This window comes from Cryptomeria japonica, chromosome 3 (assembly GCF_030272615.1).
Source record: "Cryptomeria japonica chromosome 3, Sugi_1.0, whole genome shotgun sequence".
Taxonomy (NCBI): domain Eukaryota; kingdom Viridiplantae; phylum Streptophyta; class Pinopsida; order Cupressales; family Cupressaceae; genus Cryptomeria; species Cryptomeria japonica.
This window is the reverse complement of record NC_081407.1, coordinates 945,242,276-945,264,645: the sequence shown is the minus strand read 5'-3', so window position 1 is coordinate 945,264,645 and position 22,370 is coordinate 945,242,276. Positions and strand designations below refer to the sequence as shown.

Here is a 22,370-nt window from a genome sequence, read left to right as displayed (position 1 = left end):
CATTTCAAGGAGCTTGCACAAATGAAACAAAATGGATAAGTGGATAATTATATGTCTGAGTTTCAAAGACTCTCAGTTATGGTTCTTTATGTGTCCAAAAGGAGACTTATTGTTATTTCCATTGAGGGATTGACAGAACCATCAGAAGTTGGGTAAAGGCATTTGACCCACCTTCTTTACAAGATGCTATTAAAAGAGCAAGAAATATTGAATTTTCATCTCCTAAAAATAAATTCCTACCTAAGTCATTTCCTTTAAAGAAAGACAAGAAACCTATTCAAAATGAATGGCCTAAGAGAACAACTATGGTTAATGAAACAAATAATGAGCTCTAAAGAAAGAAGTTGGGTTTTTCATGCAAAGAACCATGTGAACCAAGTCATAGGTGACTTGGAAGAGGCAAGGTGCATTGTAATGAAGTCATCTCTGATAATGAACAGGAAAAGGAGGAAATTGGTTCAAGGAGTGAGCAGGAAGAAGCAGAAGAAGCTAAACCTAAATATCATCATGTTGGAGGAGTTTCAGGAGGTACTTTTAACACTTTAACAAGTACAACCAAGTACAATCTATTTCGAGTTACGGGAGTATTGCAAGGCCAGAGAGTGACAGTTCTGATAGATAGTGGGGCAAGCCACAACTTCATCGGTGAGGACCTAGTAGCAAAGAGAGGAATTGAGGTAGAAGACTTCAAGGGATTCAGTATGCCATGCGCTGAAAAGAATTCTAGTTTGAGCAACAAGTTAGGTAACCACCAAGTGACTACATGCTTTTATGTAGTAGGCATTGAAGAAATAGATGTGATATTGGGGGCACAATAGTTACTCTCTCGGGAAATACTCTCAGTGTTTAGACCAAAGTTTAAAAACTCGGACTCGCCACGGACTCGGCAAACCAAAAATTTGGGCTCGGACTCGGACTCGTGAAAGACTCGTGAAAGACTCGGCAAGGACTCGGCAAAAAAAAAACCGTAGTTTTACACAAAAACATAAAGAAATTAATGCATTTAGAGAACATAAGAGCCATAATTGAAACATTACACATGTCACATACTCATAGTTTCAAACTTTCAACTCTAAAATGTATGATACCAAGATTTCTTCAATGCTAATTATGCTGTTATATGGAGCCTAATCAGTCTCGGAGGTTAAATTTTCCCTACTTCCATCGGTGCAATTTCCCCCTATATTTTTCGACAAGGGTTTGGAGGCAGTGCCCCCGAGTTGGGGTCAAGGGGTCAAGAGGCTTTAGCATTTTATTAAGTTAGAAGAGGCCAAGCCCATCATCATCACAACTCCTTATCACCACCAAAAAGACATAAGGAAGGAATTGAGAAAACCATTAGAGAATGAATATCAAGAAGCAGAAGCGTGTCATAATACAAAAACCTTCCCACAAGTGCTAATTACAGACCATCAACTGATGAATACATGCAGGAAAAGCTGTAATTGTTTAAAGAAAGCCTATATGCATTGGACAACAATCATATTCTACATAGAAGATGGCAATCACAAGACTCTTGAACTAAAACTCTTGAATACAAATCTATGGCACTCCTATACAAGACGTTCCTTGTCTAGAGATGAAATAGGAAATTCAGTTCATCTCACTAAGTAATAATTTGCCTTTTCAGAGATATTTGTCTAAATCTTAAACAATTTTTGAAACAATTATTGATCCCCTTACGAGTTGCTAGAAGTGGATCTCCTCTTTCATAACAAGGCCAAACTTCAAGTTATTCATAATGGATACAGCCAGATTGAAAAGAGATTAGTTAAAATTTGGTATTTGAAACAGGTTATTGACTTATGGTCTTTATGTCATTGAACTAGAAGAGGAAATCATCAACATTCCTTATCACATGTAATTACAACCAAGTGTTTTCTAGGATGTGAAAATAAATTAGAACTACTTCTAATATCAAATAATCCATGTAAAGATACTCCAGCAAGAAACCGTGACCAAAAGAATGTTTCATTAAATTACTACATGCCAATACCTACTTGGGTCTTTCTTATGCCTTCTGAAGCTTCAGATGCTAACTTTGATTCCATCGTCTCTAACTCACTCACAGATTTTAAGCAATCATTGAAAAATGTTAATGCAAGCTCATATTCCCCAAGTGCAAGATAGCAACTGCAAAAGCCACACAATTTTCACCAAGCCCACATTCTGCATGTTAAAAATGCGTGTAATATAAATGAATCATTATGCATCAAAAAGTGAATTGTATGAAGTACAAGCAAGTAAATTAGAAAAGTGAAGTAGAATGGTAATACCAGATTGTATTGTTCTCATTTTATTTTTAGTTCTAGATTTATTTTACCATTTAAGAATAAAATATGCTAGCTTGTACCAGAATAAAAAATAATTCTCTTTGATAGTCAAAAGGCAATCTTTCGCCAAGTTCCAGGGACAAGGGAGATGGGTTTTAGGGATGAAAAAAAAATTTCCAGATTTTAAAATACAAATAATTTGATAATACCTTAAAAATAACATGAGACAAACTAGAAGAAGTTGAAATTTTAAAAACATAAACATTTAAATAGATCTGCTAAAAATACAAACACAAGTCCACACAATGTTGTGAGATTTTGCCAAGATCAAGAGCTCAATGAAAAGTACAAAATAGAGAGACAAAATATAGGACAAGAATAAACTGTATTCTCATCAATAGATAAATGATCAATAGATCAATAGTTGTTATTCATACAATGAATGAGCCTGCTTATATAGGCAAGGCTATATGGATATGTGAGCACACAAACATGACATGTGACTCAATAAGAAACAAGGGTAGGTAGGAAATAGGTGTGGTAGGTAGGAGAAACAATAAAATATTCCACATGAGGTGGATCACCCACCGAAGGTGGAATTATCACTCCACAATAAGTGGATATGATAAAGTAACAACAAGATCACACCATGAAAGGTGGAAATTCTCCTACACACACTATCCCAATGTGGCACAAACACCCAAATGTCTCATACCCAAACTACTATGAAATGCATTATCCTAAGTAAACTTAAGTAAGGTGTAATAATATCCAACATGAATAATTAATTACACCAACACCCTCCCTTAAGTGCAACTTAGGGGAATGCACTTAAGTCTACAATGCAACTAAGCAAAACCCTCACCCAAAAGAGAGATGAAAACTATACAAGAGAACTCTCCCAGAAGCATGTGAGGAACAAAACCCCATGTGAGGAAAAAGTCCCCCCATATGATAGAAGAAGAGATGCTAGGTAGCCCCCCCTCAATGTAGAATCTCCACCAACGGTAGAAGCTCGAGAATGAATGAAGAAACTGCTCCATGAACGTCGAACAATGTTCCTCCCCTTGGGAAGAAACAAAACCAAAGGTGTATCCATGAAATCTCCCCAATCATGAAGGGAAGATGTAGGAAAAAAACTCATGATGAAAGAAGTCTCTGAAAACTGCTCAAGTGTCCCCATGTCGATGCTGAAAGTTACCCCCTCCAAAGGTGATGAATTGCTCCACACTGCTGAAAAAGGCACTCCAAGATCTAGTGGAGATGAATGTAGAACAAGTCCCAAAGACTCACATGTCTCCTCTAAAGATAAAGAGACCTCCTCCAACTGTTGTACATAAGTATCCACAATCATGTCAACCTCGAAAGAATGATCATGTAGAGAATGAACAAGAGGGTCAGGGTGTTCCCTCACAACAATCGAAGAAGGATCATCTTCATCAAAGAGAAGATGAATATCATCAATGATGTCTCCCAAATCTGCAATGTAGGATTCCACAAACAAACCTGCAATGTTTGTCAAGTAATCATCCCAATCAACTGAAGCAGGAAGACAAGAAATATCCTGCTGCACTGAATCACAAGAAGGCAAAATTGTCACACTATCCGCATCATTAGGTGCAATAGGTGATGTAATATCAATAGGAGGAGATGAAATGCAAGGCTCAAGAACGAGGTCACATGTGAGAATCCCCAAGTTCAAGTACCCAAAGTTCTCCTCAAAATCTGAATCATCACAAGAAGTGTGACCATCATATGTAGAATCATCATATGTGAAATCATCCTCATCAACAAAATCTGCGAGATGCATGATCAACCACCCCAGTCGCAATGATAGCTCTAGTCTCCAAGTCTCTAATAAAAACTGACTCAGGTGTGAACTCCACAATTCTCTTAGTTGCCCCATGTGTGATTTGGTAGATGGAAAGGAGATTGTTTGTCAAAGGGGGTACACACAACACATCATTAAAGGAGTTATTGTTGATGTGTCTTTTGTACACGACCAAACACAGAATAAAATACCTAAAGGTACCTTATCCTCTCTTAAACAAAGTTTCCGACTGCTGAAGATCTCGCCGAATGATCAATCGGAGCAACTCCAAGGTTCTGTTATGTAGGTTTTCTACTCCTGGATAAGCTCTTTGTTGTACGATGTGATTTTGCTGGAATCACAAGGGGACTTACACTCGATGATTTAAACGTCTGATTTGCTTTAAATATTGCTGGAACACAGGATTTCACTAGCCTAGATTTTTGAAAAAAAAAGAAAAAAGGATGAGGGCGAGGGAAGGATCTAATTCTGACACTAAGAATGTAGGAGCAATGAATAACCTTTGATGAAATTCTAACTAAGTCTTGTTTTGACATCCCAAAACCATCTCCACAAGGTCAGTGCGATCTTCAGAGGAAATCTTTATGATGTTCAGATCATCGCTACAGGCATAGACACCATCAGGCTGATGCATATCAGTGAAGAAGCGACAATTGAAGTTAAGCTTAAGCTGAATGATTCCAGTTGACTACACAAGGCAAGTCTGCAATCAACAAACTGCTAGTAGTATGGATATACAAATTTCACCATCAATCAAACACATTTCTTCCACTCATCTAATAACATGAAATCAAATCTAAGAAGTGTAGAGACCATGCAAATTGTTGAATCGACCCATAGATTTCACCATTTCTTCAATGAAGTTTTACAAGTCTTTTACAACAACATCTTGGCAACAATCTTTGCCTTCTCTTTCTATTCTACTCTAATTGCTATTCTATTTGCTATTAATCATTAGCTATTCTAACTTCTATGAACTAACTATTCACCTTCTAACTATTAACTAACTATTATCCTTTACAAATGAGGAGCCAGGGCTTATATAGCGCCCTTAATACAATTCGATGGCTCAGATCAACTTGAGATCAATGGTCGAGATTTTACAATGAAAACCCTAATTAGGGTTTGTTACACCAAACTCAATTCTGGCCAATGAAATAATTGCATTATTTGGACACATGTCTTCTCTGGAATATTCGACCAATGGATAACTAGGTTAGGTGCATCGAAGTTTGTGTCATTTTTGATGAGTCAGGTACATTGAACCTGAACACGCCGAGGTGGACCAATCCAACTGGAGGGATGATGACTGGGACGCCACCTTGTCTGACACTTGGTTGATGCCCAATTTGGTGATGCTGAGAAGCTAACTTTAATTAACTCTTCTGAAACTGTCTGCTTCTTCAACGAACCCTTGCTTTAACCTCCTTTGTCTTTGATGTGCAGGATGGATGGTGTACCCTTCCTTGAAATGCTGGACAGGAAGAGGTCGTCCTTGATGATGCTGGACTGGAGAAGGTCGTCCTTGATGATGTTGGATTGGAGAAGGTCGTCCCTGTCTTGGCCTGGTCTTCTTTCATCTGCAAAACAAACCAAAAGATGATTAAGGACATATAACAAATTCATTTCAACATAGCATTTTCTACCTTAAATCATCAACAAGAAGACATCAAAATGAAGCTTTCTCAAGATTCTTTCCAGGGACAGGCTCTATAAGAATTTCGCCCTGGACCCTCTGGAAGGGTCAGGAGCGAAATTTGCATTCCTGGCCAATTTAGACCTCTTTTCAACATTACCTTACAACCAGCACTTTGCCTGGCCCAAACAAGGTGAAGAATAGGCTTCCCTAAGGATTTCGCCCTGGACCCTTTGGAAGGGTCAGGAGCAATTTTCTTGATTAGGCCTCAATTACCCCATTTTTTCACTCCAAAATCCTCCGGAAGGTGAGCATATGCTTGTTTTAGTCCAACGAAGTCTAGGGATCCATCCTTTTAGCTTCTCACATGGGCAAATTAGGTGATAATGAGAATTTCGCTCTAGACCCTTTGGAAGGGTCAGGAGCGAAATTCCTTCTTTAGGCTTTATTTTACACTTCCTTTACTTCAATTCACCCTACAAGGCAAGAATATCTCACTCCAACCTCAACCATGCCATAGGTATCAACATTTTAGCTTCACTCAAGGGAAAAATGGTTAATTTGGAGAATTTTGCTCTAGACCCTTTGGAAGGGTCAGGAGCGAATTTCTCTCTTTGCTTGTTTTCCTTCACTTCAACTCATCTTGCAAGGCTTAAACAACCTCTCTCCAGTCTTTTCATGCCTTAGGAATCAAAATCTTGTCTCGACACAAAGAGGAAATAGTGACTTTGATGAATTTCGCTCTGGACCCTTTGGAAGGGTCAGGAGCGAAATTCACTTTTTCTTGCCTATTCACACCCAATTTGACTTTCTTCACTTCATTTCCTCTAGATTCCCTCACATTGAATTCATTTCCCAGCTTGGCAACATTGGTTTGATCTTTAAAAGGCCTAAAAGGTCAAATTCGCTCACAAACCTAACCAGGGACAAGACCTATCCAGAATTTCACTCTGGACCCTTTGGAAGGGTCAAGAGCGAAATTCCAATTTTAGCTCAAAATTTGCATCTTTGGTGATCAAACATCTTTCCAAGGCATTCCAAATAGCTTCTCTCACCCTAGTCTAGGCCTGACTTAGCACAAAATTTGGAGAAAAGGATGGTTTTAGTGTTTTTCGCTCTGGACCCTTTGGAAGGGTCAGGAGCGAATTTCTTGTTTTGAGCTCATTTCTTTTTATTTGACGACTCTTGGCAATTCAAGGACATGCCTAAGGACACCTCTAATCTTGACCCACACTAGACTTGGCATAAATTTGAGGGAAAAGATAGGTTTTGCACAATTTCGCTCTGGATCCTCTGGAAGAGTCAGGAGCGAATTTCTTCCTCTAGCCCAAAATCATCATTTTTGGAGACAACAATCAATTCAAGGGCAATCTCAAGGGCATCCCTCACCTTGGTCTAGGCATGGCTTGGCACAAATTTGAAAGGAATAGGTGGATTTTAGGATTTTCGCTCTCGACCCTTTGGAAGGGTCAGGAGCGAAAATCTTGCTTTAGGCCTATTCCTCCATCTTTTCAAATTGAATCCACCTCAAAAGGCAAGAAAACCAATCCTAACACTCATCCAAGCTACAAAAACCCAAGTTTGACTTGATTCTGCTAGGAAAATAAGTGATTTTAGGAATTTCACTCTGGACCCTTTGGAAGGGTCAGGAGCAAAATTCACTATTTGGCTCAATTCCTTCAATTTTGATAATCATTAGCAATTTGGAATCATTCCTAAGGACTTCTCCCACCACAACTCACCTTAGTCTGCACTAGACTTGGCACAATATTGGGAAAAAAGGTGGTTTTGAGAAAATTCGCCCTGGACCCTTTGGAAGGGTCAGGAGCGAATTTCTTAATCTTGACTTGATCCTTCATCTTTTCAACTCCAATCTTCTCTAGAAAGTAACTAAACATCATTCTCATGCAAGGAACAAAGTCTTAAGCCTAAGCAAGGTCAAAAAGGTAGGCTTGTAAGGAATTTCACTCTGGACCCTTTGGAATGGTCAGGAGCGAAATTCACCTTCTTGGCTAGAATCCTTCATTTTTTCAAAGCTTTCAAACATTTCCAAAGTCCAAACATGCCCACTCTTCCCTTCAAGATGCCTTGCAAATCAAAATTTGGTCAAACTAGGCAGGAAATGAGCCTTAGGAGGATTTTCGCTCTGGACCCTTTGGAAGGGTCAGGAGCGAAAATCACAATTTGGGCTTGATTGTTCATTTTTCAAACTTCAATTTTCTCCTGGAGGCAAATATAGATCGTTTTCCATCTAAGGAGCAAGGTTTCAAGCTAAAACAAGGGAGCAAATGAAGTATATAATGAATTTCGCTCTGGAACCTTTGGAAGGGTCAGGAGCGAAATTCTTTTTTAGGCTAAAATCTTGATCTTCAAAATCATCCAACTCCATCTTAAGGCAAAAACATACTAATTTATCTTCCAACATGCCTTAGAGACCAACACTTAGTCAAAATTAGAAAGGAAATGAGAGCTACAAAGATTTTCGCTCTGGACCCTTTGGAAGGGTCAGGAGCGAAAATCATGTTTTGGGTTTGATCCTTGACTTTTCCAACTCTCATCCTCTTTGGGAGGCAAACATAGATCCTTCCTCATGCATCTCCCCCTTGGTCCTGACTCTTGCTAAAGGAAAAAATGAGTGTTTTCAAGAATTTCGCTCTGGACCCTTTGGAAGGGTCAAGAGCGAAATTCACATTCTTGGCTAAAATCTTCACCTCATCCACCTTTACTAACCTCCTAGGGTTAGAACATGTCAAGACACCCCCAAACATGCCTAAGGAACTATGAAATTGGTCTTGACAAGTGATAAATTGAGGTGCACAAGGATTTTCACTCTGGACCCTTTGAAAAGGTAAGGAGCAAAATTCCTAATCTTGGCCAAGATCCTAACTTCATTTTCACATTTCTTCATTCAAACAACCGTTTTTACCTTGATTCAAGCCTGGGAATGCGTTAGTTCAAGTATAAGTGACATTTCCTTATATCTTTCTTCTTTCTTATACTTTAAGTTATATTCCATATATACTGTCAGGATGTTTGAGAGTGGTTTCGGACCTCCAGGAGTTATATTGCAAAATCTAGTTTTTGGAGGATTCTTCAGTTTTCCAGACAGTCAAATTTCAGGATCAAGACATTCCAGACAGCCAAATTTCAGGATCAGGACATTCCAGACTTCATCACTCACCAACTTGACCTAGCTCGAACCTTCAAGAATGATACTCACTCACCAAGCAAGACACAATTAGCAACAAGAGCAAAACCAGGCCCTAAGGAAGACTCAAAGAAACCCTAATTCTGGGGCCTTGTGGACTCAGCCTGGCTCAAGCAGAGCCTGCCATCCAGGTGATCCCCCTAGCGACACTCGAAAAGCAAAGGCTAACAAACAAAACTCTAAAACCTAGAAAGCAAAACCCCACAAAGCAAAAAAAGTAGGGAACCCCATTTGCAATGGGGCGATGTGTGAATACGTCACAACAGTTGTCCCCAATGGCAATAGATCCTTTCCCAATCACATCCATGTATGTATGATTGCCCATCAAAATCTGCAGCATGGTGCAAGGCTCAAATGTAGAAAACATAGACTGTGAAGATGCCATATGATGAGAAGTCCCTGAATCTAGAAGCCATCTCCCTGAATCATGACTTGTAGTAGCACAAAGAGCTTTTCTTTTTCTTGTCCCAAAAGAGTGAGTCTTCCCACTTGTAGAAGCCATGAATGCTTGCCCTTTCCCCTTTGAATGTGAGGAAGTGGAAGTTGATGAATCCTCCTCCTTGTAAGCATTAGGCAAATCAATGTTGTGCTTTTTGAGGATATGTGTGAGCTCATCAATCTTCTTAGAATGGCAATAACGCTCCTCATGACCAACCTTTTTACAATAGGCACAAGTAGGTATCTCCCTCTTTGGTGAATAGTCCTTCTTGGAAGAGGATGAATCTCCTTGGTGTGGAGAAGGTGGTGCTTTGTCCTTAGGCTTTGATTGCCATTTCTTCTTGTTTGAGCTGTCCTTTCCTTGATTTCCTTTGTTCCCTTGATTTACCACTAATGCTTGAGACTTAGAAGTCTTAAGAATGCCCATGCTTATCAACTTAATTTATTCCATCATCAACGTTTCGGCAAAAGCATCAAATGGAGGCATTGTGTAGCTTGAACATGGTCATCCTATGGGTTTGGAAACTAGAAACAAATGCTGCATATTCTTGTGGAAGTGTGCCCATCAAATTGAAGATCAATTGAGTATCCTTCTTATCAATGCCGCAATCCTTGAGTTGTGCCCTCAACTCTTTTGCCTTAGTGACATAATCTTGTATAGTATCAAAGTTCTTGGGATCTAACATGGTGAGATCACTATCAATCTGATATCCCCTAATCTCATCAACTTGACCATACAAGTCTTGAAACTTTTGCCAAGCATCCTTGTTTAGAGTACATTTCTCAATATGAAAAATGAGATGCTTTGATACATACTTTCTTAAGGTACCTATTGCCATGATATTTTTAATGAGCCAATCCAAATGAGAAACAGGATCAGCCTTAGGATCAGCGGGAGCAACAATAGTTCCATCAATGTAATGAGTTAGTCCTTTTTCCATAGGTTTACTCCATGCATCAATTTTCCAAGTAGCATAATTATGAGGAGTTAAGAGAGGAAACTTAGGAGAACCCATAGCAGCAAAAAGAAAGAACACAAGAGCACAAAAGCACAAGAGACACCCCCCAAATTCAATTAATCAAAGTACCCCCCCCCTCCAAAATGATGATTTTGGCACTTTATATGCAGTGTGTGTACAATAGGCCACTTGCAAACAATGGCAAGGTGGACTTCTGATTTTGTTTTGCAACTGGCCCCAATAGGCTAAGAACTACAATGCAAAAGACTAGAAAGATAGATCTATGCAATACAAGTGCCAAATTGGCCAAAAAAGACCATATGCTGAAAGTACAATTTATACTCAAAATCACTGCAAACTGATAGCAGATTATGAAAGTTGATGAAAAAATTATGTACTTTGAAAAAAAAATGGCACCTGAAAAGGAGTTCGTATGAGCCCAAACGGAGTCCTGGAAGTTGCAGAAATGGAGATTGGATAGGTACAATCACCAAAAACTGAGATTTCTGAAAAATTTGTCCATCAAAATCAGAAAATAATGCCACCACGTGAAAGTAAACGAAAAATTAGCCCATTTCAAAAAAAATTGCACCAAGAAAGGAGCAAAAAATAGCAAGATATGGCCATTTGAAGTTGAACTGCAAAATCAAAAAGTTCAACGGGAGGGGGTTGATAAATTTTCAAAAATAATGATGTCAGCAAAACACTGTCTTAAATTTGACAGTCATATGACCGTCGCAAAAAACTTCACTCTCCTGCTAACTATACATCTGTACCGTACGGACAGCTGACGTGTCCCAATCTGATTGGCAAAAAAAATGACGTGTCTATAAGGACACTGATGACTGGATCGCTGACTATGTACAATCAATGACGTGGCACGATGACTATGCTTGCTAAGTTGGTGCAACATGGCAAGGTACACTGACGTGGCGGTACGATCTCTGGCTACTTGGCGATTGTGTGCACTTACATGGGCATTGACTGGGCTCCACGCGTGGCGATCAGGAAAGTCGCATGGGGTCGGTCGAGGAGTGCAGTGGCGAGAGGATGCAACTGACAGCAGCGGGCCGACAGAAGATGTCCGGAGCTGGGGTCAGAGGAGTTCACGGCTACCGATGGCCAGGAGGGCAAAACGATCGTCGGGAGGAAGCTATCAGCAACGGAGATCACGGCAGCGGTGGTGGCCGGGAGTCAGGCTGGACAAGGAGCCGGAGATAGAAGTCTGCAGTGGCGGAGGGTACACTGTCGGCCCTACAAAAATTTTAATTGTAGTACGATATGCGGGGGTGGGGTAAAATCCCCCCCGGGTAATATATATATATATTTGAAAAAAAAAAATTGATTTTCAAAAAAACTTATACAATTCAAAAACTGTGAAGATTAATATGTAAATTTAAAAATTTTCACAGAAAAAAATAATTTTTTTTGCAAAATCGTACCGTACTGCCCAAAATGGGCAAAATTTTTCCTCCAAGCCCGAAATTGACTTTTCAACAAATATAGGTGAATTTATGGTCAAAATTTATGGAAACGACCACCCGGACGCGATGGCGAGGTTGGTTCTGGTCTAGGACGCCTCCACAAGATGCTGCTCCTCAGATCTACCTCTTGACACTGCAATAAAATCTCTCCAAGACAAATCAATGACACTCTAATGGCTCCGATACCATGTGAGATTTTGCCAAGATCAAGAGCTCAATGAAAAGTACAAAATAGAGAGACAAAATAGAGGACAAGAATAAACTGTATTCTCATCAATAGATAAATGATCAATAAATCAATAGTTGTTGTCCATACAATGAATATGAGCCTGCTTATATAGGCAAGGCTACATGGATATGTGAGCACACAAACATGACATGTGGCTCAATAAAAAACGAGGGTAGGTAGGAAATAGGTGTGGTAGGAAGGAGAAACAATAAAATATTCCACATGAGGTGGATCACCCACCGAAGATGGAATTATCACTCCACAATAAGTGGTTATGATAAAGTAACAACAAGATCACACCATGAAAGGTGGAAATTCTCCTACACACACTATCCCAATGTGGTACAAACACCCAAGTGTCTCATACCCAAACTACTATGAAATGCATTATCCTAAGTAAACTTAAGTAAGGTGTAATAATATCCAAAATGAATAATAAATTACACCAACAAATGTCAATCTGAAATTGATTCAATTCTAATGTTGGAGATTTTAACTCACTTGGTGTAATCTTGTCTACTTTCATAGACAACACTCAACAAAAATATTTGAACAGTTCAATATATTTGCTTCAAAAAGCATAGGATAAGGATCTCTTATTATGGGCATGCTTTAGTAGTTTAATGTTGACCAAAACTTTATATAGAACAAGGCTCCTAGCTGACATTCAAATAACCTTTGACCATTGGCAATTAAGATGAGATCACAAGTTTGCTTTTCATTCAATAGGTCCATGACATTAATTAATGGTTGTGTCACTGTATGCTTTATAATTTATTCCTTGCTTCTAAACAATTATGCCCTCCTATCTACATTCTTGATTTTGTATAGCAAAATAGAAGCCAAAGAGTTGATGTTTATCATTTTATTTGTAAATGCATTTTGGTTCAATTGAAGTTTGCCAGAGGAATGGATCTTCCTAGTTGCCATGCAAATGCATTGGAAACACATGTGAGTCGTGACAGATTTCAGTAGTTGAGCACTCACAGTTTATCTTCACTAAATATGAAAGGCTAACCTAAGAAGGCTTGATCATAGTCACAACAAGCTCATGGAAAGCCTTCAATACTTTTTTTCTGTTTAAAATGTGCAAGTGTGGGGGCACGCCTTGAAGTCACTAGGACACCAAATGTCCCAATTTAATTAAGAAAGAGGAGAGCAGGAACAATGTCCTATCCCATCCCTAGAATGTCTAGGCCACAGGGATGTATTCCTGAAGAACACTGTTAAAAAGCATATAAAAAGACTATTAAGATTATAAATGGAAGCCTATTGACTGGGATTGCAGCCACTGAAAAAGATCTTTGAATGTTTTTGAATATAGTTCTGAATCATTGATTATGTTGTTGTTGCAGCACACCCATTCCAAGTTGCTATCAATTATCTTTAGCAGACTAATGAGGATAGATCTCTTTTCTCTCATTGATCCAGGAGCATCCCTGGCAGATAACCATCCGCATCATGTTTGAATTTTTGGTCTCGTTCTCGGTTGGCAGAGAGATTAACATTATTGTCATTTTCATTGACAAAATGTTTTGTTTGAAATGTGATTTGGAAGTTTCATTGTTGATTAATTTGAATTCATTTTAGCATTGGACGATAAGAGAACTCTGCACCGGAAAGAGAGCAAGGACCCGCGTGGATTGGAATGGTGTGTGAAGACAAATAGATTTGGCATGGGCATTTGGACACCGACTCATGCGCACGGAAGACAAAAAGACTTCCTTATTGCAGATGCTAAAATATAATTACAAACAAAGAGAAGAAAGGCAATGTTTGATCTTCCAGTACGCAGGGGAGTTGCAATGGTGTGATGAAAGACAATGAAGTTGCAAACAAAGGAGAGGACGTTGCAAACAACAAAAAGAAAACAAAAAAAATTTGCCTAGCACAGAGCACCCAATTGGATGTGCAGAAAATAAAACATTGATTTTGCAGTTTTAAAAAAAATTATAATAATGTAAAATGGTAATCAGCGTGAGGGGTAAGTTGAAAAGTCCAAGTCAAAAGAGAAGCAGCACAGAAAATTGAAGTGGTGGCCTGTGAGTGCGTAGAAGATAGGGAAGTGAAGGGACAAAAAGAGAAATAAGAAAGAGAGTTTGTAGATTTTAAAGGAATAGTGTACCAAAATTAGAAAGGGATAAGGAGGTAAGGAGGAGATAGATGGCAGCAGAATAAAGGATGCAGCAGGAAAGAAAATAGGGGGCCTTGTCTCATTTGCGTGGGAGGAAGGTGGAAGGAGGACCACAAGAACGTCAATTTAAAACCAGAGGCTGCGTGAATAAAATAAAATGTGTTGCCCAAGAGAAAGAAGAAGAGTGGGGGGCATAGAAAGCTAACTAGGCACTGGAAGCCCAATTTCTTTGTTGCAGTGTAAAGAAAAGAACAGTGAAAGGGGTAGCATAAGAAGCAAGAAGAGGCGTTGAAAAGAATAAAAAGCCTCTAAAAATTGCAGACTCAAATTTAATGGGAGTGTGTGCAGCAATAATGAAAGTGGGAGTGCGTTGGAATTAGAAGAAAGAGCTGAGTGCCATAGTGAACGAGGTGCCAAGAAGAATGGAGGTTTAAATTTAAACAAAAGAGGAATGGAAATGAATGTCAGTTTAAAAACAGAGGTGTGCAGAAGTAGATGAAAGGAGAATGCTTGGGAATAAGAAGTGTATTCCTGTGACCGTGTGGAGATAGAAGAAATGCTTTGGTGCATTGAGACCCAAAGAATTCAAAATTTGCAGTTTATAAAACAAAAGAGAATGGTACAGTGAGAAGAAGAACGATGGACAGAGTGTACAACAAAGAAAAAGGTGAAAGATTGTGTGAGAAATGAAAATTAACAGAGAAGCATAGCAGTTAAAGCATGAATTTATTTTGTGCAATGTAGATTTGAATTTATCAGTGAATTGAATTAGTTCATATGTAACAGACGAGTTTGCTTGACATTCAAGTGTTTGTATAATTTGTTGTTCTGAAGAAGTGGGTTTCTGTTTGTTGGTGCATTTTAAGAGAAAAGAATTTGAGTTGAGTTTGTAGCTGGGAAAGTGTGCTTATCCCCCATCCTGTCTGCATCACTCATTCACCCATGGTGTCTAGTGATAAAGGCCTTAAGAAGATAGATAAAGCAAATATCATTATACACCTGTTTCTTGGGATCTAGGATCTTTGATCAATATCTCACTCGATCACTCTCAAGGTTCAATTGTCTCCATTCCTACAAGCAGACTTGATTCCTACGTTGCTGTATATGCTGCTGATTAAAATGGTGTCTGTATTTACTTTTACTGGTTTAAAAAAAGATTGGTGTTGAAACTAAGTAGCGTCGGTCAGATAAATGATCGAATGAGAGACTTCATTTATCTCTCATTCAATCATCTACCTTATCGATGAAATTACAAACAAATGGTAGACTTCATGTTGATCAATCAGTTTGATTGAATAAACTTGTTATAATCATCTTTATATGTATTTCATGATTCTAAGTATCGAATTGCATATATCGACACTTGAACAGCATTTACAAACCTATCATCGATCGTGTTATGATCGTATTTCTTATGCTGTGATCGTGTTTATCAGATCACATTAATTATGCCTATCATAGTTATCGTATGATAACACAGGTCAGTGTTATCATATGATAACTATCATAGTTATTGCATTAATAATGCACCAATTTGTTATCGGGTTAAAACAATAATTATCAGCATTTGAAATGACACTGATTGGTATCGGTAATCAAGTTTGTTATGAATCAGCATTTAATTAATATGATCAAGACATGTCTTGATCGGGCAGTCAAGGCATGCCTTGATCAAAGTTTTCCACATATATATATGCCATATGAAGTGCTGTTGAAAACATTGAAATCCATTAATGTTATATACAGCCATCTGCAATACAAGAAAGTTGTAATTAATAAATAGCAATAAAATATTGAATATACCTACAAGTAAAGTATTGAATATATCTTCTTAGAAAATAAAAGAGAGACAAAATCTATAACCCTTAGATTTTGAACATAGATTTGAATATCATTTACAATTGGCTCCTATGGCTGGTTATTCCATTTATTTGAAACTATGTGCCCCTTGGAAGCTGATCATAGACTTGTGTATTATACCATATATGCAACTAACACAATCTAGCAAAAACAAAATTATGTGCTGATAATGTGACCATTGACAGGTCAAACCATCACCAAGCAAAATGCTAGTTGAAAGTGGAGGATTTTTCACCAAAAAATAATTCATCACGACTTCAATTACTAATTTACCTAGAGTACTTTTTGATAGATTTAGATGAGCATCTTTGCTTTTTCGTCAATGTCGGTTCTTAAATAACTAAGCAGATGTATCTGAGATTCGATCATCACACAAAACCAGTGCAATCGATAATTTAAAATGCTGTTGAAAACAGTCATAGTGGAGCAAGGTATCTCACCTTGCAGCTCTAATTCGAGCTTTTACAAAGTTAGGATCAAGTTTCAGGGCTTGCATGCAATCAAACAGTGCTGCTCTGACTCTGCTAATAGCCATCCGAGTGGCTGCACGGTTGCTATAGCATAGCAATAATGCTTTGACACAACCCTCAGATGATTCGTTTGGAGAGACACAGCTTATCCCACGAGAATAATATTCCTCAGCTTTAGAAAAAAGCCCTTCAGTGTATGCTTGATTTCCCCTGTTTGAATTATGAATGCAACCACCAACATTATCAGTTATCTGTAACTAGGAATAATTAACACAACACGTCATTGTGAACATATCACAAACCTACACATAATTTAGAATCTTGAATATTGTGTGTTAAATTTAGATTCAACTCAATTTTATGCCAAACTGAACTTATTCTGAAAATTTCCAGGTAGAACTCAGAACAGATTGAAAATTATCTGGAGTTAATGAAAATAGGATGTTGATGGACTAAGTTATATACCTGTGCCGCCAACTTTCACATGCCTGCTCTAATGCTGAATTCTTAACAGCCATGGGAATAGCTGGTAGATCACTTTTTGCACTCTGATCGGCTAACCTTGACTCTGGAGCTACAGTTGTATGTCTTTCACAAGATCCGAGTGTGTTTTTTCCTTCATCGGATAATTGATTTGAATCAAACAAATCGCCTTTTAAACTTGATGCATAACTTTGTATTGCATCTGTTTGAAAAACCAGAGGTCGCAAAGCAAAAGCAGATGACTCAAATTTCTCAACGGAAGTTCTCGATTTTGTATTTACTTCAACTGAAGACCGATGACATTTTCTCGCATGTCCAGATGCCGAAAAACTTTGCCCAGACAATGGCTTAGAGGCAGAGCGCCTTCTCTGGATGCTCGCACCAACTATGGCAGGGGCATTATCACTGCGGCTCTCACACTTGTCAGTTCTAACCTTCTCAAATTGATGGTTTAAACCACCATTTGAGAAGCTTGAAACAGACACTTGTTGATTAAAGGACGGAGATATCCATTTGGAACTTATAGCGGGATCAGTGTATTCTCTCCCTCCTTTTCTGCCAAACTGGAACTGATGTCCTTCTAAAGTGGGTGACTCTTGGTTGCAAATATTTGCAGCATTTGTTTGTTCATCTATATCAGTCTGCAAGTTCGCATTTGTAGACATTGCCTCTTTGGCATTTGTTCCTCTATCAGACTGGTGCAAGTTGTGCTGATTTGTTTCTCCAGAGTGAAAAGGACTAGCACGGTGCATAGAAGAACGTTCTGAGTATGTTGTGTTGTCACATTTAAATGGAGTATTTTCCTTCAACCCCCCCCCATGATAATCAGATTGATATTCCACTGAAACACTACTAGAATAAGACACATTGGTATCCTCCATTTTTCTCGTCCCATGCTGAGCCTTAGATGCTCCCTTTTTCGCTCCAAACTGAAATGCATGATTTAAAGTAGAAGACAAATTCTCCGAGGAATGCAAGGACTCACTTTTTTGCAATGGCGAATCCCCAATTATGGAGGAGCTTCGAGGTGATGGTGCTGAAATAGTTCCTCCTCTGCTAGGTTGTCCTTCAGTTGCAGTCTGTTTGTTAACATCCTTAAAAGACACCCCAGGTCTCGTAAAGGATGTGGCTGAACGGATGGAACCAAAGGATTCAGACTGTCCAACTAAAGAATCCCTCATCAAACTTTCCTTTTCAACAGCCTTGGAATCAGACCTCACTCTTAAACTAGAACTGGACATTAAGGGAACCTGTATGTTATTTACCGGATTCAAACTACTCCCAGATGCCACGGTCCGATGCTCGAAAGCAGGCCTTCTAGCAGCTCTCCAATCACCATCGAGTGCCTCAGATTCTCCATAAACCCTGCCACTCTGAGATTTCCCAGGGTTCTCTGCACCAACAGTAAGTTTCGCTTCCTGTGCACCAAACACTGATGCCTTGTGCTTAAAAGAACCCAAATCTCCTACCTCTACTGCATCTCCAGCAGCATTCAATCGACCATTACAACTCTTGGACCCAATGCCACCAATTCCACTCCCCGCACTATCAAAAACTTTCGTCTCAGGTCTCACACCATGACCCTCATTTAACGAAAACTCTCTATCGTCGTCATCGCTATGCCTGCTAATGCTTACAAAGCTGTCAGCTCTATCAATCTTCGCCCGAAAAGGCTCCAATTTAGAGAACCGATCGAAGACCACATTATCATTAACTTTTTGGTAAGTGTGTTTGTACATAGAAGATTTCGAGCGATCGAAGAGAAATTGATCAAAATTGGCAGGTTGATCCGCCGACTGAAATAGATCGCTATGGACAACCTCCTTAGGTAAGACTCTCCCGGACGATCTCCTTCCACTCTTACCCTGCCTAACCTTGGAAACTTTACTACTTCTACTACTACTACCACTGGCGTTATTATTACCGCTGTTTTTGTCCATGGCTTCAAACATCAAGGCATCAAAGGACAGAGGAGGGCTCGAGGGCACAGCCGATTTACTTGTATTTAAAGACGATATGGAAGAAGTATAAAGGGAAAAGTTATTTGTACCAGCCCCTGTTGGTTGATCGGCAGTGAGTGTCCCTCTGCCGGCCGCACCGAATTCAAATCGGCCTGACGAAGATTTAGTATTAGTATTGATGCTGTTCTTGTTATTATTGTTGTGGTGTGGTGATGGTGAGATTTGAAACCGCGACCTGTGCCTTATAGTCACAGGTGAGGAATGAGAAGGAGAATGAGAATCCATGGAGCTGTTGCGCCGAAAGGCGGAGTGTATTCTAATTTGGACACCTGTTTGTGTACATTAATTGCATTGGGTTAGGCAAATGCACGTCGGCAAAAGCATACAATGTATTTACACTTCATTTTTCTTTTGGGTCGTTAAAACGAAGACATTCCTCTCAATGAGAATAACATTTTTCTTTTGGGTCGTTAAAACGAAGACATTCCTCTCAATGAGAATAATAATTTGAGGGAAGTGGGGGATGAAAGTAAAGTATCCTAATGGACTCCTTTTTCACGTTTGAGTTCTCTACTTTTTTATTATCTTTTTTAAGATAGAGAACGACCTTTATTCCTTTCTTAGACTATGTATGCATTTGAGAAAATCTAGCGATTGGGAGCCTTGGAGAGGAGATTAAGTTATTTATAAGAAAAATCTAGTAGGTATCAATGTATATGTTTTGTTTTGGTTTGGTTTGGTTTTTGTTTTTTGTTTTTTTTAATGAAGATTTTTTTCAAGATAAGCATTTTGAAGTTGGTATTGGCACGATGTGATGGTTAAGTTGTGATGTTGTTGTTCTTTCCATCAAGGTTCAAATTTTGTTGGGGTGTTCTTGTTGATTGTTAAAATGGAGATGAGGTCCCATGTTTGTGACCACATTGTTCATAGCTTAGATCAAAAGGGTTTTTCCCCTCTAAGAAAAAAGATAAACATTTTGAAAGAAGCAATTTAAGTTTGACTACATTGGCATCAAAGTTTTACAACAAGGAGAATTGAATTATTTAATGTCAGATCATTCTTCTTTCCATAAATAACTTTAAGTTAATTAAATAAGCCCAATCAATGAGTAAACAATTAATTAAATAAAAGGGTTTTTTAAACAATTTTCAAAAGCAGATACCTCTTATGAAAATAGAGTGGCAAGTAGAAGCGTCAGCAGACTAGGCAGATTTGGAGTTGTTGAACCAAGAACCAAGGTTCTACCAGGAGAAAAAAAAGTTGAATCGTGCTCACCATTAAGGATTCATAAATGTAGAATACATGAGAAGGGAAGGAGAATGATGTGGTAAGCATTATTGGCGTGAGGATAGGCAAAATAACCTCCTAATCCATGGAGACTTGAGGGTTAATGAAAACAATGTGACAAAAAATTGGAAAAGACATTCAGATCAGTTTTGAGGGATCTCAAAGTTGAAGAAGGGATACAAGGGAGATTAACAAGCCTTTGACTATAAGGTCACGCAAGGTTTTCACTCACATCAATTTGGAAGAAGGTATGGGAGACCAGGCTAAGTCAAGGGGAGATTTTTGCTATGGAAGAAGTTGTCAGGGGATAAACCTGATTGGATGGCAGGAATGAGGAGAAACAACTAGTATGAACAACAAGTTAGAAGGATCAAGATGGTAAGATCTAGAGCAAAGGAATGGAAAACTTAATAGAAAAAGCTAACTTGAGGCTTTTAAGCGAACCCCTGATAGAAGGTATGGAAATTCAAACCCTAGACCCCTTGGTCAATGTATTTCCTTCTTTTTGGATAGTGCAAACCTAGGAAAGACTGTACCAAAATTGAAAGAGGTAGCTTTCTTTGTTAAATGTGTGGAGGTGGTCGACTTTTAATAAGTTAAGGAGATGGTGTGAATGAAACTGGGTTACCAGTGTGAATTTAAAATCCCTGTTGAATAACTTCTTTTTGGTTGAATGCCTAGTCAACCTAGCCAGGTAGAAGATATTAAATAATGGCTTGTCTATGATGGATGAAACTGGGCTCTACATAAAATATTGGGAGCCTAATTTTGACCCATTGAAACATGAAGTTGAGGAGATTCTAGTATAGATCAAATTGTATAATTTGCCTTCAAAATATTGGGAAGAAGACACTCTAAAATAAATTGGGGGAAAGTTGAGCTTCTTCGTCAACAAATGATAGACTAGAGGACCGTAGTTTTGGAATCTATGCCAAAATCTATATAAATATTAGACCTCTTCTACCCTTACCCAATTAAGTCGTGTTGGGTGAAAATTTTGTAAACTAGTGAAGGTTTACAAAATCCAAGTTTCACAACAGCATGTGAGATAATACTTCTCAAAAGGAAAAGTATAATCTCTCCTAATTATAAGGGAAGGCTCCCCCTTTCTACTGCAATTACTATCTATTCTAAATCTACCCACTAGCTTTACACTATTCCAGGATGATACAATAACTTAGTTCTCTTCTTTCGGAACAAGTTTGTATCTAATTCTCTATTTAGAACAGATTTCTCCTTTTCTCCATAAAATAACTTAAATTTGCAGTAATACTAAAATTACGTTAATTAGGAAGTAAAGTGTTCATGAAAGAACAAAGTCTTTCGTTACTTCCCTTTTCTGAAAATGACCTAGGGACGAGCCTTGTGTATACAAAGAACTCAAAGTTTCTTTCAAATAACTAAGTCCTATCAACCATTGTAACCCAAAACACTGATATATCGCTAGCTCAAAGACTTTCAAATATATCACAAGATTTTCTACTCTAACAAGATAATCCAGTATAGCATAGAGAATTTACCTTCTTATCTACTCAATATATAACTTCAAAGATAATAAACAAAACATCAAAGACTTTCCAATATTACCCACACCAATTTCCTATTCTTAAATTCTCAAAGTAACACAAAGTCTACCTTTATAAACTCAAGTTATTCCTCAATATTTTGCAGCAATAACAATACACAACTTAGATCTTCCAAGAACATATAACATAAAAGACATAAGAACATTTATATCATACTCGAGCGATTCCAACATAAAGATTGAAAGTCAAATTGGTCTTCTCTTTGATTAAGTTTGCAAATTCACAATATGAACACCAAGTCTTAATTTGCTCTTCATTTTGGCAAAGTTTTGCTGCATAAAATAATGATACAAAAAGATCCTTATTACAATAAAAATCCTCATATATATAGAGGAGAGGTGCAACATGAAAATAGGAAAGTGCAACTAATTTGTGACCAAGCCAAAAGTAGAGACCTATTTGACTTAGAACACGTGCAGTCCTACATGCATACTAGAGCATATACAAAACGACACTTAAGGTGTCAATTGACATACAAAATGCCACTAAAAAATCAAAAAAATGACTAAGTATTATTTTCTTTATGTTGAT

General features: G+C 38.3%; 1 protein-coding gene across 3 annotated transcripts in view; it reads right to left on the bottom strand.

The window, feature by feature from the left end:
* The window catches only part of LOC131038924 (uncharacterized), a 92,328-nt gene extending 72,981 nt beyond the window's left edge, over window positions 1-19,347 (bottom strand). The window contains exons 1-3 of one of the 3 annotated variants that reach the window (XM_057971512.2): window positions 16,988-19,347; window positions 16,493-16,732; window positions 2,001-2,133 (exon numbers count right to left, since the gene is read on the bottom strand). In XM_057971512.2, coding sequence (XP_057827495.2) covers window positions 2,001-2,133; window positions 16,493-16,732; window positions 16,988-19,251 — 2,637 coding nt within the window. In that variant the 5' untranslated portion in view covers window positions 19,252-19,347. The remainder of the gene's footprint in view (window positions 1-2,000; window positions 2,134-16,492; window positions 16,733-16,987) is intronic. The other 2 variants (XM_057971511.2, XM_057971510.2) reach the window with 2 other exon arrangements.
* Between the last annotated feature and the right edge of the window lie 3,023 nt (window positions 19,348-22,370).